This window comes from Pterocles gutturalis, unplaced genomic scaffold (genome assembly GCF_000699245.1).
Source record: "Pterocles gutturalis isolate BGI_N339 unplaced genomic scaffold, ASM69924v1 scaffold14518, whole genome shotgun sequence".
Classification (NCBI taxonomy): Eukaryota; Metazoa; Chordata; class Aves; order Pterocliformes; family Pteroclidae; genus Pterocles; species Pterocles gutturalis.
In genome coordinates, this window is record NW_010125819.1 from 11,319 (window position 1) to 24,335 (window position 13,017).

General features: G+C 38.9%; 1 protein-coding gene across 1 annotated transcript in view; it reads right to left on the reverse strand.

Moving 5' to 3' along the window:
- Window positions 1-684: 684 nt before the first annotated feature.
- LOC104465616 (protein-methionine sulfoxide oxidase MICAL3-like) overlaps window positions 685-13,017 on the reverse strand; it is a gene marked incomplete at both ends in the record, with an annotated part of 28,261 nt that continues 15,928 nt past the window's right edge. The window contains 6 exons of the mRNA XM_010078741.1: window positions 685-1,013; window positions 1,575-1,663; window positions 4,638-4,824; window positions 5,478-5,585; window positions 8,235-8,342; window positions 12,795-12,851. Of these exons, the coding sequence (XP_010077043.1) occupies window positions 685-1,013; window positions 1,575-1,663; window positions 4,638-4,824; window positions 5,478-5,585; window positions 8,235-8,342; window positions 12,795-12,851 (878 nt within the window). The remainder of the gene's footprint in view (window positions 1,014-1,574; window positions 1,664-4,637; window positions 4,825-5,477; window positions 5,586-8,234; window positions 8,343-12,794; window positions 12,852-13,017) is intronic.

Below are 13,017 nucleotides of genomic sequence, written 5' to 3' on the forward strand. Positions count from 1 at the left end.
TGACATCACTACATGAATACTTAAGGGCTGGGCAAACGAGCATTTGTAGCACAGACTTTTCTCCCATGTTAGAAGGAATTAGAATTTCAAGTTAAAAGGAAAAACTACTTCACAGTAAGACACGCACATTCACCACCCCGTTCCCAAAGCCATGGCCAGGAGCAGCACAGATTCTGGCAGTGAGGGAAGAGCACCATGACCTGCCAGCACCATGATATTCAAGGGGTTTAAGGAATCCAATCCCATTAGCTGTCAGAGACACCCAGAATTCCAAAGGAGACACAATCCAGAGATAATGGGATCTTCTCCATTCAAGTACCAGATAAATGAAGAGAAGCTTAGGAGAACAAGACACCACACCCATAATTCAGGCAAACACAGAAATCCAGTTTGAGTTATTCCAGTGCATCAGCAGAACTTTTGACTTCACTAACACTGAAGTGCATGCATTACAGACCAAGGCTCATTCTCTGGGCCAATTCAGAGGAGACCCTCAACTGAATATCTGTGTTTTCCTTGAATTCTTTCAGATAATGTCCCTGAAAGGACCAAGAACATCTAGGCCCCAAAGCCACAGTGCAAAAAAATACATTGAGACTTTCACATAACGCACGAAATTCACACGGCACTCCAAAAATCACACAAATTATACAACTCATAAAGATGGGTCACATTAGTTCTTACTGGTCAGCAGTCTGCCCACAGAATTCCCCTAGGATCTGCACAAGAACTTCTGACTGGACATAGAGAAAGGGAACCCCAAAAGCCATCAGCTGACACATGAAAAAGGAGTCCAAAGGGTTCTGGGCTACCTGGTGCCCAATCGAGGAAACTGTGCTTTGCAGGCGCTGGCTTGCCACCCTAACTCTGTCAAAGAGGCCGAGAGAGTACTGCACCACCCTGCTAAAGAAGGAAGTGGAGCTACCTGGGGCCCTCTCTGCTGAGGTGGAGATGGTATTTGCCCGTCCACTCCCATCACTTGCCATGGTGTCCTGCAGAGGTCCTTTGGTGTCCTGTAATAACATGTGGGAAATTAAATTCATATTAAAATTGAAAATGTACCAGCAATACTCTTTTTTTTTTTAAATGTAAGGCTATATGTACTGAACACTTTGAACTAGGGAAGCATCTTTCTCGCAATTAAGATACCCCCTAATCATCCCATAAGGGAAGGTCTGAAATAAGTAAGTTCCTTCTCAATTTATGGCTTTATTAAAGCTCTGAAAAACAAGCTGGATATCCAAGAAAGTCAAAGCAGTAAAACTGGCAACATAATTCATTTACTGTCTGCCTGGACTGAATAAGTATTTCAGCTGACAAGAAAATAAATCAAAATCCTGTTCTGAATGGGACAGCACATTATTTTATAATAAGAACCATTAAAAGATAAGTGACAATTAAAGGAACTACTTTTAAATAAAATTTATAGAACTGCAAGATCTCACAACATAAAGAGAGCAATTCAATGCACTCTGGATTTTTCTACTTTCTGAAAAAAACCCAGCATATTTACTTTTTCATGTCAAGAATCAAAACCTATTAACATGACATGTTAAATTAAAACAATGAGTTACCTTTCCTGAGAGAGGACCCACTGCTGGCCTCTTCCTTTGAGCATAACCAGAGAGCCGGTAACAGTAGTGAGGCTTACAGTAGAATTTACCTGCAGATAAAATGATGGTTAGCAATGAGAACACATCAGTTGAGCACAATATAAACGTCCACCTCACTGCAACTTATTTTCTGCTTCCATTCCCATTGCTCCATCTAGTTTATTCACTATACATGGAGGCAAACACTATCTGAAGTTTTAACTCCAGCCCTTCTCTCACCTCCTCTCCCCGTCCTAGCTAGCCTCCTTTCCATTGGGTGCCCGACAGCCATTTAGCTTAAAATCCTATCAAACACCAAAGCAAAGCTGTGAGGCTTGTGTGGTATCACACACTAACAATGCGGCAGTGTGTGAGGAACAAAGAAATCATCACATGAAAAGCTGGCAGAAGCACTTTTGGAAAAAGCAAGAATGAATACAACCAGCAGAGGAAAGTGTGAGAGGACAGTGTTAACTCTCAAAGAACCATCTCTAAAAATGCACAGTGACTACTTGTGGAAAGGACAATCAACCAATGATTAATTTTCACAATTAAGACCTTTTGTGATACTACTGGTTTAGTAACACCCCAGAAGTCTACATGGGTTTTCACTGGTATCTGAACATTATCAGGAAGCCAAAGTACCACTAGTAATATAATACAAATAATAATAATAGCAGCAAATGGATGGCACATAATTATCTTCTAGTGTACTGTTGTCACAGTATATCCTGCTTGGTATATGCGGCCCATACATCCCTTACTGCTATCCTATTCCTACAACTTTGCTAATGCATTTCAAACCTGTATTCTGAACTTCGTCCCATTCTCTAGTTTCTCTGGGCTGGTGTTTGCACAATGCTTTGTTTTATGATGGAAAAGTAACAAACCCTATCTTTTGAGAAGTCTCTGCTTAAATAAACATTTCTTAATATTTACCCTTTCCAAAACCTGCTCTTTCAAATTGTCTGAGGAGAGCAACAACAGAAAACCTCTTACATAAAAATTCTCAGACTTTGAAGCCTAAAGCCAGACACTGACTGCACAATGCTGCAGAATGCTCATCAGTCCAAACAGCTATATGAATAGCAACAATGCATGTATAGCTTTGTTATTTTTTCTCTCAAAGAAAACCCAGAATGGAATATAAACTGAATTTTCACAATTATTAGATTAGATGGGATACCTCATATTTCTGTTTGGCCATATCTCCTTCATATATATACACAACTGTTAGGCATGTAATATCATTTCAGAACCAATGCTGTAAGTGTGCTGAAACTACAAGCTTTGTGTTGCTTCACTGAAAACTATCTGGCCATAAATGCATATATAAGCTTGCAGGCAGAGGGACTCACTAAATCTGGTGGCAAAAACTGTTACAGTCCATAACAGCTGACAGAGGTACTCAGTCTGTTATTGCTAAACATATAATCAGATATTCAGTTACTTGCGAATGCCCAAAATAATATAGCAGTGCTTGAAAAATGCTTTTTCCCCAGCTTTGATTACTGATGAAGCTTTTACTTTTAGATGTTGATACCAAAATTATCACTGGTCCCTTTAAACTCACATGCCAAGTCTGCTGACCCTCCGGCCAAGTAATAATGGGTTTTCTATTCCTTACTGGGAGACGGGTTTGATGATTCTAAGTTTCCTCAACTCTCTGTGACCGAGCAAGTTCATTAAAGTAATTATGTAATGCATCACCAGTGCATGATTTTGGTTCTTTTTGCCCCTTAGGCCCAGTTGGTATTTCTCATTACTCTGCCCACCATATGCAAAAAGATTCTTCCTAGTTACATGCAGTAGATCAATTTTATAGCATTTTAATCTGCAGTAGAATATTCTGGAGTTTCATCCTGTGGCATATCAGTTCATAATTTTTCCTTCATCAATAAGTGGAGAAAACTACTGGTATTAACATTTTTTTCCTGTTATTTTGGTTTGTACACCATCATGTCTGGAGTAGAATCCTTTCCACCTAACCTTTCACTAGTTTTACAAAATTTTGCATATATTTTCCTATTGAGATAGGAGGAAAGAGAAATGGCAGCTGTAGAAGAAAATAAAGGCATACCTGCTGATATAAATAAAGACTTATCTGAGATACTTCCTCATATTTTTTCTTCAGAAAACGACATTTCTGTTAATCACTGCTCAAGCAGAGAATGCAATACAGTGCTGCTCTTAGAAGGAAATTACTTTTCACAAGTGATGTGTGATTTCAAATTATTACTTTCAATAAGCACACTTTGTTGATAAATTGAGTTTCATTTGCTGCCACATTGCCTTGGTTCTCTGATTTGCTAGGTACATGTGAAGCTTCCCTTCTTTCTTAGCATGTTAGATTCTGTTAACTGAGTCATCAGCAAGTTTTGTAATCATATTCCTTCCTCAGTTTATCAGATACAGAAAACAGGAGTCATTACTAAATCTTCAGTAACTGCTTCAACAACGCTTTCTCTCTCTATATAACATTGACTTACCTCTACTCAACTTCAATGCTCCATTTTTCACTATATAAACAGAACTTCGTCTGTAATGAGCTATTATCACAGCCCCTGACTATAAAGTTCCTATTTTAGTACATCTAAAATAAACATACCTAGTTGGACAGCTGTGATGTCTTTGAGAAGAAAAAGTTGACTGCATTTGTCTCCAACGTGTTATTTTCTCTTAAGTGGTATTAAACACTAAGGAGTTTCCTCATTTGACAGTACTGAAATAAGACTAAAGGGTCTAGCCTTCAAACTCTGCCCCCGACCCCTTTTGAAGACCTCAACTACTATATGTTTCTTTGCATTCTAGCGGCTGGTATTGTGTTAAATTAATTCCTAACAGCTCAGTTATTTTGCTGTCAGCATTACCTGTCCACAGGAAATGCATACAGTTTCAACAGTTTGAGAGATGGTGTCTTTGAAGTAGAAGTTACTTTCCTTCTCTAACTCAGCAAATAATTTTTAAGCAAAGAAAGAGGTGAAATCACTAGACAGACTTACAGGATAGTTAAAAGAATTCTGACAAAAAGGCAATTTCTCTTACCATCTTCAATATCATATGCATAAGATGACAAGCGCAGAGTTGTCGCACAGTATTCGCACTTGAAGCAACTGCGGTGGAAGAACTTGCCTTCAGCACTCAGTCTTTCCATCACGTAGACTCGCTTGCGACAGAAGTAACAGACATCACTGCCTCCCAGATTTTGGGGGAACTCCTTTTTGAGTGAGCCCTAGACAGAAACAGGCATTGCTAAATTTGTGCGTGTCCAGCCTCACTAAGATTGCATGGTCATATTTTTCTCTTCATTTATGCAGATACAGGAGCATCTGGATGCTGTAGTTCTTTAACACAATTTACAGGTTCAACCAGGACACCAAAAACTAACCTTACTGTCCAGGGAAGAAGGTCCTAGGATGCAATGCCTACATATGTCAGGAGTAAAATAAGCTCTGGATGAAAGAGCGGGCACCAATACTATTAAAAATGACTTTGAAATAAACGGTTGAAGGAAGCATATGATGGAAAGCCAAAACCATCAGAAATTCCTCAAACAGCCATTCTTAAACCTACATTATGAAAATTGATATCTCCTCCAGAAAACAATAATGCAGAAGTAGCCCCAGTGGATCAAACGCATCTTCATAAATGTGACAAGCAGTTTCTCAAGTGTTTATACACAACTCTTGGATGCTGAGATTAGATTAAAACATTTTGCAAGGAAAATGAGGACAAGAATGAGGACAGATGGAGAAAGGGAATCGAAGTCTTTCACAAAGCTATGACAGATTTCATCAGTGGTAGTAACAACTGGACACTCACAAGACTTCAGATCTACAGTACATCTAATCACAAACACGCATCACCTTCTGTACATCATCTTACCAGTTCCTTCTTGTCTAGAAGGGTTTTGGGTTGCTCTTTCCTTTGAAGCTGATTGGCTATCTGCTCAGCCAATGAGCTCACTCCGCCTGTGTACATCTTTATATACTTCTACCAGAGGGATGGAATAAAACAACAGAGCAGTGAGAAAAGAAAAAAAAAAAATCAAATTAAAAAAAAAAATGACCAAAATGATAATAGGTTAGGTGGTGAGAAGGTGCAGAGAGGTCAAATCATGCCAAGACAGTGGACAATATGAAGTGACAAGTAGTAATAGCAAAGCCAGTATCATCAGAAATCACCAGTACAGCCCGGGATCAGCTGTAACAACCGAAAAGGCGGCTTGCATTCTGCATTCTCTAAGTGCTCTAGAAATACTGTGATGATGAAGAAAGCAGACCTTTTTTTCGCTTCTGAGCTATTTTGCACCTGGAAACCCTAGCATAGACAATTCTCAAAGATGAGGCCAAATATAGGTTAAGATTTTTGGTTCTTGGTAAAGTTGGCATCAGAAACAAAGATCTTTTAGAAGACATGTTACATAGTCTAATGGTACACACTGATCACAACAGGATACATATGCTTAGCAACTATAAAGAATTCATTTACAGAGCATTCCTAGAGCAGGGAGAAATCCGTAACTAAGGGATTCAGAGTGATTCAAAAACATGAATTCTTCCAATGCTAAAAATACATAGAGGTTTATATGGAAAAAGATGCAAGAGCCTCATCCAATGCATTAAAGCCATACCTGCATACATCTGGAACATATACTTATTCAACTGTGAACATGGCTTTATGACTAGGCTTTTCTCCATCATGGGTATTGACAGACTTCATAACTTTGGTTATCTAAAAACCCTCTGGTATTCCAAGAAATCTAGGCAGGTTGGCTGTTACCTTTGATGGTACAAAATGAGTGTTTGCAAGCCAAGTTCAGTCACTGCAGGAGCGGAGGAAGTGTTATTTCCACAGGAAATACAACCATGAGCAATAATTACATGGTTAAGAAAATGATGTGGTTACGTCCCTGTTAGCTCAATCACACTGCAAACACCATGTATTTGTCTCAGAGCAGCAAGGAGCACACCAAGCAATTTTCCTTTTCCAGCCTAAGAAGCATTACGAATGTTTCTAGCTGGAGTCTCCTCAGCAAATGCAGGATGATCAGAGAAACACTCTAGCTTCTAGCAAGTGTAAAATACCAAGGATAACAGCACTTTGAATGAAAGGACTAAAGTTGTGGCTCAAAACCCCCTTTACTCACATAGCAGAACTTATTTGAAGCACACTAGTTACTTCCACAACTAACAAAACAGCATAAATTTCATATGTGTGGTCATTAGCCTTTTAGGAATGTTTGAGACCTTCACATGTTCAGACATGAGAACAGCAAGAGGCACCACAAAAAATGAAATTAACCACAGAAAGGATGGTACTTTGGGGAAAAAGGTTTTGAAAATTGAGTGCTCAACCACCAGAGATTACTGCTGCTATCACTTAAGTCCTAGTTCCTTAATCTCTGTGCCACTGCAGTAACGGTTTATTTCTATGTAGAAAGAACTTCTACCTGTCTACAGATTCCACCCCAAAATGCAGTGCACTCACAGTATGTATATAGGCAAGAAATAACATATGGTTTGCCTTTCAAAGTTTTCCAGGTTCCATATTCTTCCTCAGCTAATGTGTGCACACACAACATATGTGCAGAGTTGCCTTTCAATGTCATACATCATATCTTGTCAAATATTACATTTGAAATGGTGCCCACTGGAAAAACTTTCTTCCTTTCCTTCAACGTTATCTTGAACTGACAACAATCATTTGGCAAAGAATTTTCCATTTTCCTCTAAAAGACCAAACACCTTTGAGGATTTAAGTTTTCTTAAAAGACAGTTCTAACTTTTCCATGGGAAAAATTTTCTTTTAGCTGAACCAGGTTTCCACTGACCAAGTTTTGATTTGAAACCTTCATCCAACCTTCATGGCAGATGCTTCAGGATCTTTAAACTTCTAACAGCCCATATGAAGTTCAATGCTTAAAAAGTGATTATGCTAATCTTAACTCACAATACCTTGGACTATCAGGTGTGGGATAATTAGTTGCTGCATTTTTGATTTGGCATTCTGTGTTTCTGATTTGTTTTGCTTTTTTTCCTATACATCACATCTGGCCTAATACTGAGTCTTAAATGAAGGATTCTATCTCTCCTCCTGTGGGCAAAACCCTTTAAAATATATAACGTTCAGCAACATTTTCAACACGCTCCAGCTTAGGTCAAATGAAGTTCCTGCTGTTTATGCATGACAACTGCAACCAGTTCAAATTCTCAGTGATTTTTCAGAAAGCCAAAGTACTTTTTATTTCACACTATCTATTAAACATATGCACCACTGCATTCTGTAGTTTGTCCCAAGATCCCAACAGAAGCAGCAAGCAAAACAAGAAAGCTTTACTGCAAAGCTATCAGTGCTCAAATAAACTGATTTGAGAGTGAGATGTACCACAAGCTTTTTCATTTACATGAAGCATAAAATATATTTAGCTCCAAACTGCTTTATGGATTTCAATAACCAAGCTACGCCACAGTTTGCCTCTGGCTTCTCATTTGTTCATGAATATGCACAGACATTGTGTTCTGCAGGTGAAGCACTGCAAGCCTAGCCACCATCTTTTGTGGTGTGTCCTTGGCTGGTGGGACCAGGGTGGAGCAAGCGAACACAGCTGAGTGCACCTTGCAATGCTCAAGCTAATGCTACCTGTCGAAGAGAGTCAGATGAAGGTGAAGAAGGGCGATTAGAAGAACGGAGGCTAAGGGAGAGCTCCCACTGGTCAACAAAGAATCGGCGAGACGGTTCAGTCTCAGGCTAAAAGATAAAATAAAAATCAAAACAATCATACATGGCTACAGAGGGAAGAGAGGAGAAAATAAAAACACTCAGGCCCTTCTGCCCACCATAAAAAAAAAAATTTCTTAAAGACTCTTGTAGGAAGGCTTTGAGAAAAATGTCCAGTGTATCTGCACTTCCTCCCTAGTGAGGCAGAGCAAGTTATTCTTAATTTGCTCTTTATTAGGTTTTAAGTTATTTAGGACCATTTGGAAGCAGTTACCTACTTCCACAGATGTCCGACTTCCTGTAATCCAACCAACTAAGCCACTGGCAAAGATCCCAAATCAATTTCCTCTGCTCCTTCTGTATCTCCCATTGTTCTGTATCACTGGCCAAAGGCACGAAGATTGTATTTCAGCCATATAGAAGACATCTCTTCTGTATTTTAACTATAGAAACCAAAAGCCCACTCTCCTTGGGGATGGAAGAAAAAGACATGAACCTGTACCCATTGCTAGTAATTAGCAGCAAATTTCCAACCTAAAATTTACTGTAAGCATCACACTAAAAAGAATGAAATAAGATAAAACAATCTGCTGTTCTTGTTTATCAAATGGCAAACAATAAATCTCAAACTAAGAATTTGCCTCCTTCTGAAACTGGTTCCTCACAGGAGAACCCCAATTTGGTCCTCCAACATACCCCTCTCATTATCTCTATGGCTCATTACGCTGATCTCCCAAGAAGTACCTCACTTAAATAGGAAGAAAACAACAGCTGGAAGAATCAGACAAATAACACTTGTAAAAACTGCATTCCTACAAATTATAATCTGTAAATTTTCAAACATTTGACCCTCTTTCACAAGAAAATTATGTTTTCCATTACAAAAAGGAAAAATAAATGTCATGTGGCTGCATGACCCACAAAAATAACTGTTTCTAGCCACTTAGAATAGCCTAGCCTCAAGATTAAATCTACTGGACGAAATACAAAATAGCCTGCCTTTCACAATTTTTCCAATTTAAAGAAATATAAACAGATTTTCTATACTTAAGATCATCAACAATTACTCAAATTTATTTTCTGAAAATATCTTTCTTTGCTAAGCTTTCTTTTTCCTACTACTCTTTTTTTCCTTTAAAGTCCACATGATAATCTATCACTGCCTGCAGTGTCACAATATCTGTTTCCTCCTTTTCCTCTCTGCTTCAACCACTTTATCGTTTCCTCTACTTCATGTTCTCTATCTCCCCTATATTTTCTCTTCTCCTTAATTCTGCACTATACAGAAATCAGATTACTTCAAAAATAATTTCTATCTTTGCATTGTAAAGCTGTTAATCCTTTCCACCCTCAAAAGGAGCTTAAAAGTGCTAGAGAAGAATACAGAAGGTAGGAGCAAGATGATTTGGTCTAGATGTTCATTTCTGCATCACCATTTCAACTGAGTAAGCAAACGCACATGAGCATGCTGTCCTTAGATCATACCCGAGTTCTTAAGTTGTTTCACCCGTTAATAAAGGGATGTTAATATGTTTAAAGTAGTCTTCTTACCCAGTCTTTCATGGGTTCCTCTATGTCCCCAAATTCTATCTCAAATCCAGCCAAATGTTCACTCTTCCTTCCTCAAGAACAGCTTCACTGACTTTCATTAACAGCAAAGATAGCAACCCCAAAAGAACAGCAATAGAAAATGACCTAAATGTTATAAATTTCTTTTTGACATGGCTTGGAAAAGTTATGCCCATCAGCAAAAGTCCTGAGACTGTTTTGGTTATATTCCAGCCTAAGAGGAGAGCTTGATTTTGGATGGTTAACTCAAAACAATAAGTTATGAAAAAAATCACTTATGTAAATGGTGTTTTCCAAAAGCACTCTCCAGTTTGCCAAATGCTGTTGAAGATAACTGAAAACAGAGATGGGGCAAGCAACTAGAAACTAAGGAAACCACTGTTCAAACTGGCATGCTCCCATATGCCAAAGACAACATGCTGGAGAGAAAATCAAACACAAAACCAAACCAAATCAAAAGTGTACACTGGAATCAAATAAAATCTGTACAAGTTGCCAAATCTATCATGGGAAATAAGTATACAGGGAGCATGGACACAAAAGCAGAGCCAGGAATTATGCTTGGAAAATGTGAATGCTCTTGCTTCCAGAAGCAAGTAAAATTTGCGAGCAACTGACATGTAAAAGACCACTGTGAGATGATTTGATCCGGTGTGCAGCTGGTTTTCAGCATGTAGTCTGAAGCTTAGAGGCTGTTTTTTTACCTTACTGTTTATATTGTGTTTTGAGAAACAGAAACACTGTCACTCATCAAACAAGGAAACAGTTAAGAACTGGCAAGTAAGATAAAAATACTACACAAAATAGACTTGGCCATGTCTTTTGAACCACATGACTGTACAGCAACAGTCATCTCATTTTGGTGAATTTTTCTATCCCTCTGACCTCAGATGTCACCAGTACCCAGAATCCCGCACTGATACAGGACAGTAGATAGGCAGGGCTGTAGTCACCTGATGCCTCACTGCAGGTCTGGACTCCAGGAGGGCAGCCAGCTGACATGCCCTTTGTTCAACATTCTCAGGCACTTGGTCATCAGAAAATAAACGAGGAGATCTCTGTGAGGTGAGGAAGGAGGAAGTAAACAAACCAGCAAAAAAAGCCCCAAAAGGAACAGACACCAAAATGCCAGATAAAAGGTATGAAATCCACATGCAGAGCAGTAAGGAGGAGCACCCATGTGAAGACTGTTTTATTTCCAGTAAATGGAGATCATTTATTTGTAATGTCTACTGTTCTAATGAAGTGCTAAGTTTTGACCCTCAAGGCCAAGAAAAAACAGTTGAATTAGTTGTTATTCACAAGTCTCCTATTTAGGACTGCAGCAGCCAAAACTAAACAAGCATGTGGCCTCTCTCTCTCTGGCATTACCATAAAAAAAAAAAAAAAAAAAAAAGGTGGCTTTATCATGCATAAAGGAGCTTACTTGCCAACTTATTTCACCATACTTCTTGATTTTCAAAGATTTCCTTTACATATCTAAACCTGCACATACTTGTGTTTCTCAGATCTCGCGCACAGAAACATTTTTTTTAGGGCAATGTACTTCTGTTCTCGTAAAGAATGAGTTCATCTCCACTGGTATATGAAAAGCAAATTCTATACTTAACAAAGAGAGGATGTTTAATGAGACTGGCTGGCTGAAACAAAGCACAGCAAAATCAAACTATCACAGAAGTTGCTAGTTTTACTTCTGCAGCTTCACTGCCCTACTTGTTCTTATGGCACTGTCACGTCAACACATCCCCGGCCCAATATTTGACACCTTTGCTATTCTGGTCTTTCATATCAGTCTTAGATCATTGTGTGGTATACTTAGTGACATGGAAAAAAGGCCTGGCTAGTGGCCTGTTGAACAGGACAGGAGTACTACCTGAAATATCATGCAGCCTTCAGCTAATTTGTTTGTAGAGTTCAAAAGGAAACGGACCAGGAACTACAAACGTGTGCATGAAGAAGTGTCAGGTTCGATCTGTCAAGAATGCCAGGGTGCTGCTATGCATTGCTAATTGTCCTCCAAAGCAGAACAGAAAATTCACACCTAATTTATGAGAAATACTTTTCCCATTCAAATGCATTAATAACACTCTCTACTTCCAGCTGCTTTCAGTTCCACCTACTCCTTCCTGCTCAATCAGTTTAAATAAAACTAGGGCCTGTTATAAAGCTGTGGGCTTCTGTGTCACTGCAGACACACACTTACTCATTTTCTACTGCCTGTTAGAAAACATTCAGCCCACAAGAGTCTTTTGTTAGAACACATTCTGAAAGTTTTATAGCTAACTACCACTTATGACTTAATTCATTCAAAGCCTTTACTGGAATGTCAATTAATTTGTCAATATGAATTCAAATCAACCAGTTCTTCTGACTGCCTATCTTTTCCTTTCCCATGCTTCTGTGTAATACTGAGCCATTCAGATAGACCGTTGAATATTTCATTGTTAAGAAGGCTTCAAAGTCTCTGTGCTAAATAATGCCTCATCATTTTTCCTTTTACTTTGGCCTGTAGGAGGCAGGATGGAATGCCAGTTGTTCAACCATCCAGAAAGCAAGCAGTGGAAACAATGCAACCACATTCACATGAATTAGCCCAAAACATAACTCTTCCTGTTCTGCTACAGCCACAGCATACTTCAATAAAGAGGTGTAAGAGAAAAGGAAGAACGGGAAGAGCTTAAGCACTAGATCTACAGCAAAATAAAAGCATATTGCTGATGAAAGCTTGTTATGCATTTATGTGGGTATCATACAGAAATAATCACTCCTAATTGACTCTCAGCAGCTACAGCGTGTTAACAGCAGCATTAGGATAAGTGTGTTTCACTACCCAGTACATTTGTTCTCTGTATTACACACATCCACCACAGCCTTGTGTCATCAGCATCCATGCCATTTGTTCATGCTCTTTACCCTTTCCTGTCTGGGACTCTGCTCCCCGGGATAGTCAGCACCAGGTTCTCTGTTTCTCTGCAGGCAAAAATTATGAACTTAATAACAACCACCAAACAGCTTCCTAATCAAAACACCCTTCCATCTGATTTTTCTTACGATGCAGGCAGAAGAGAGGCCATAAAGACAACAGAACATTTTATTAAGAAGAATATTCTAAAACTGGCAATAAGAACTTGGATCC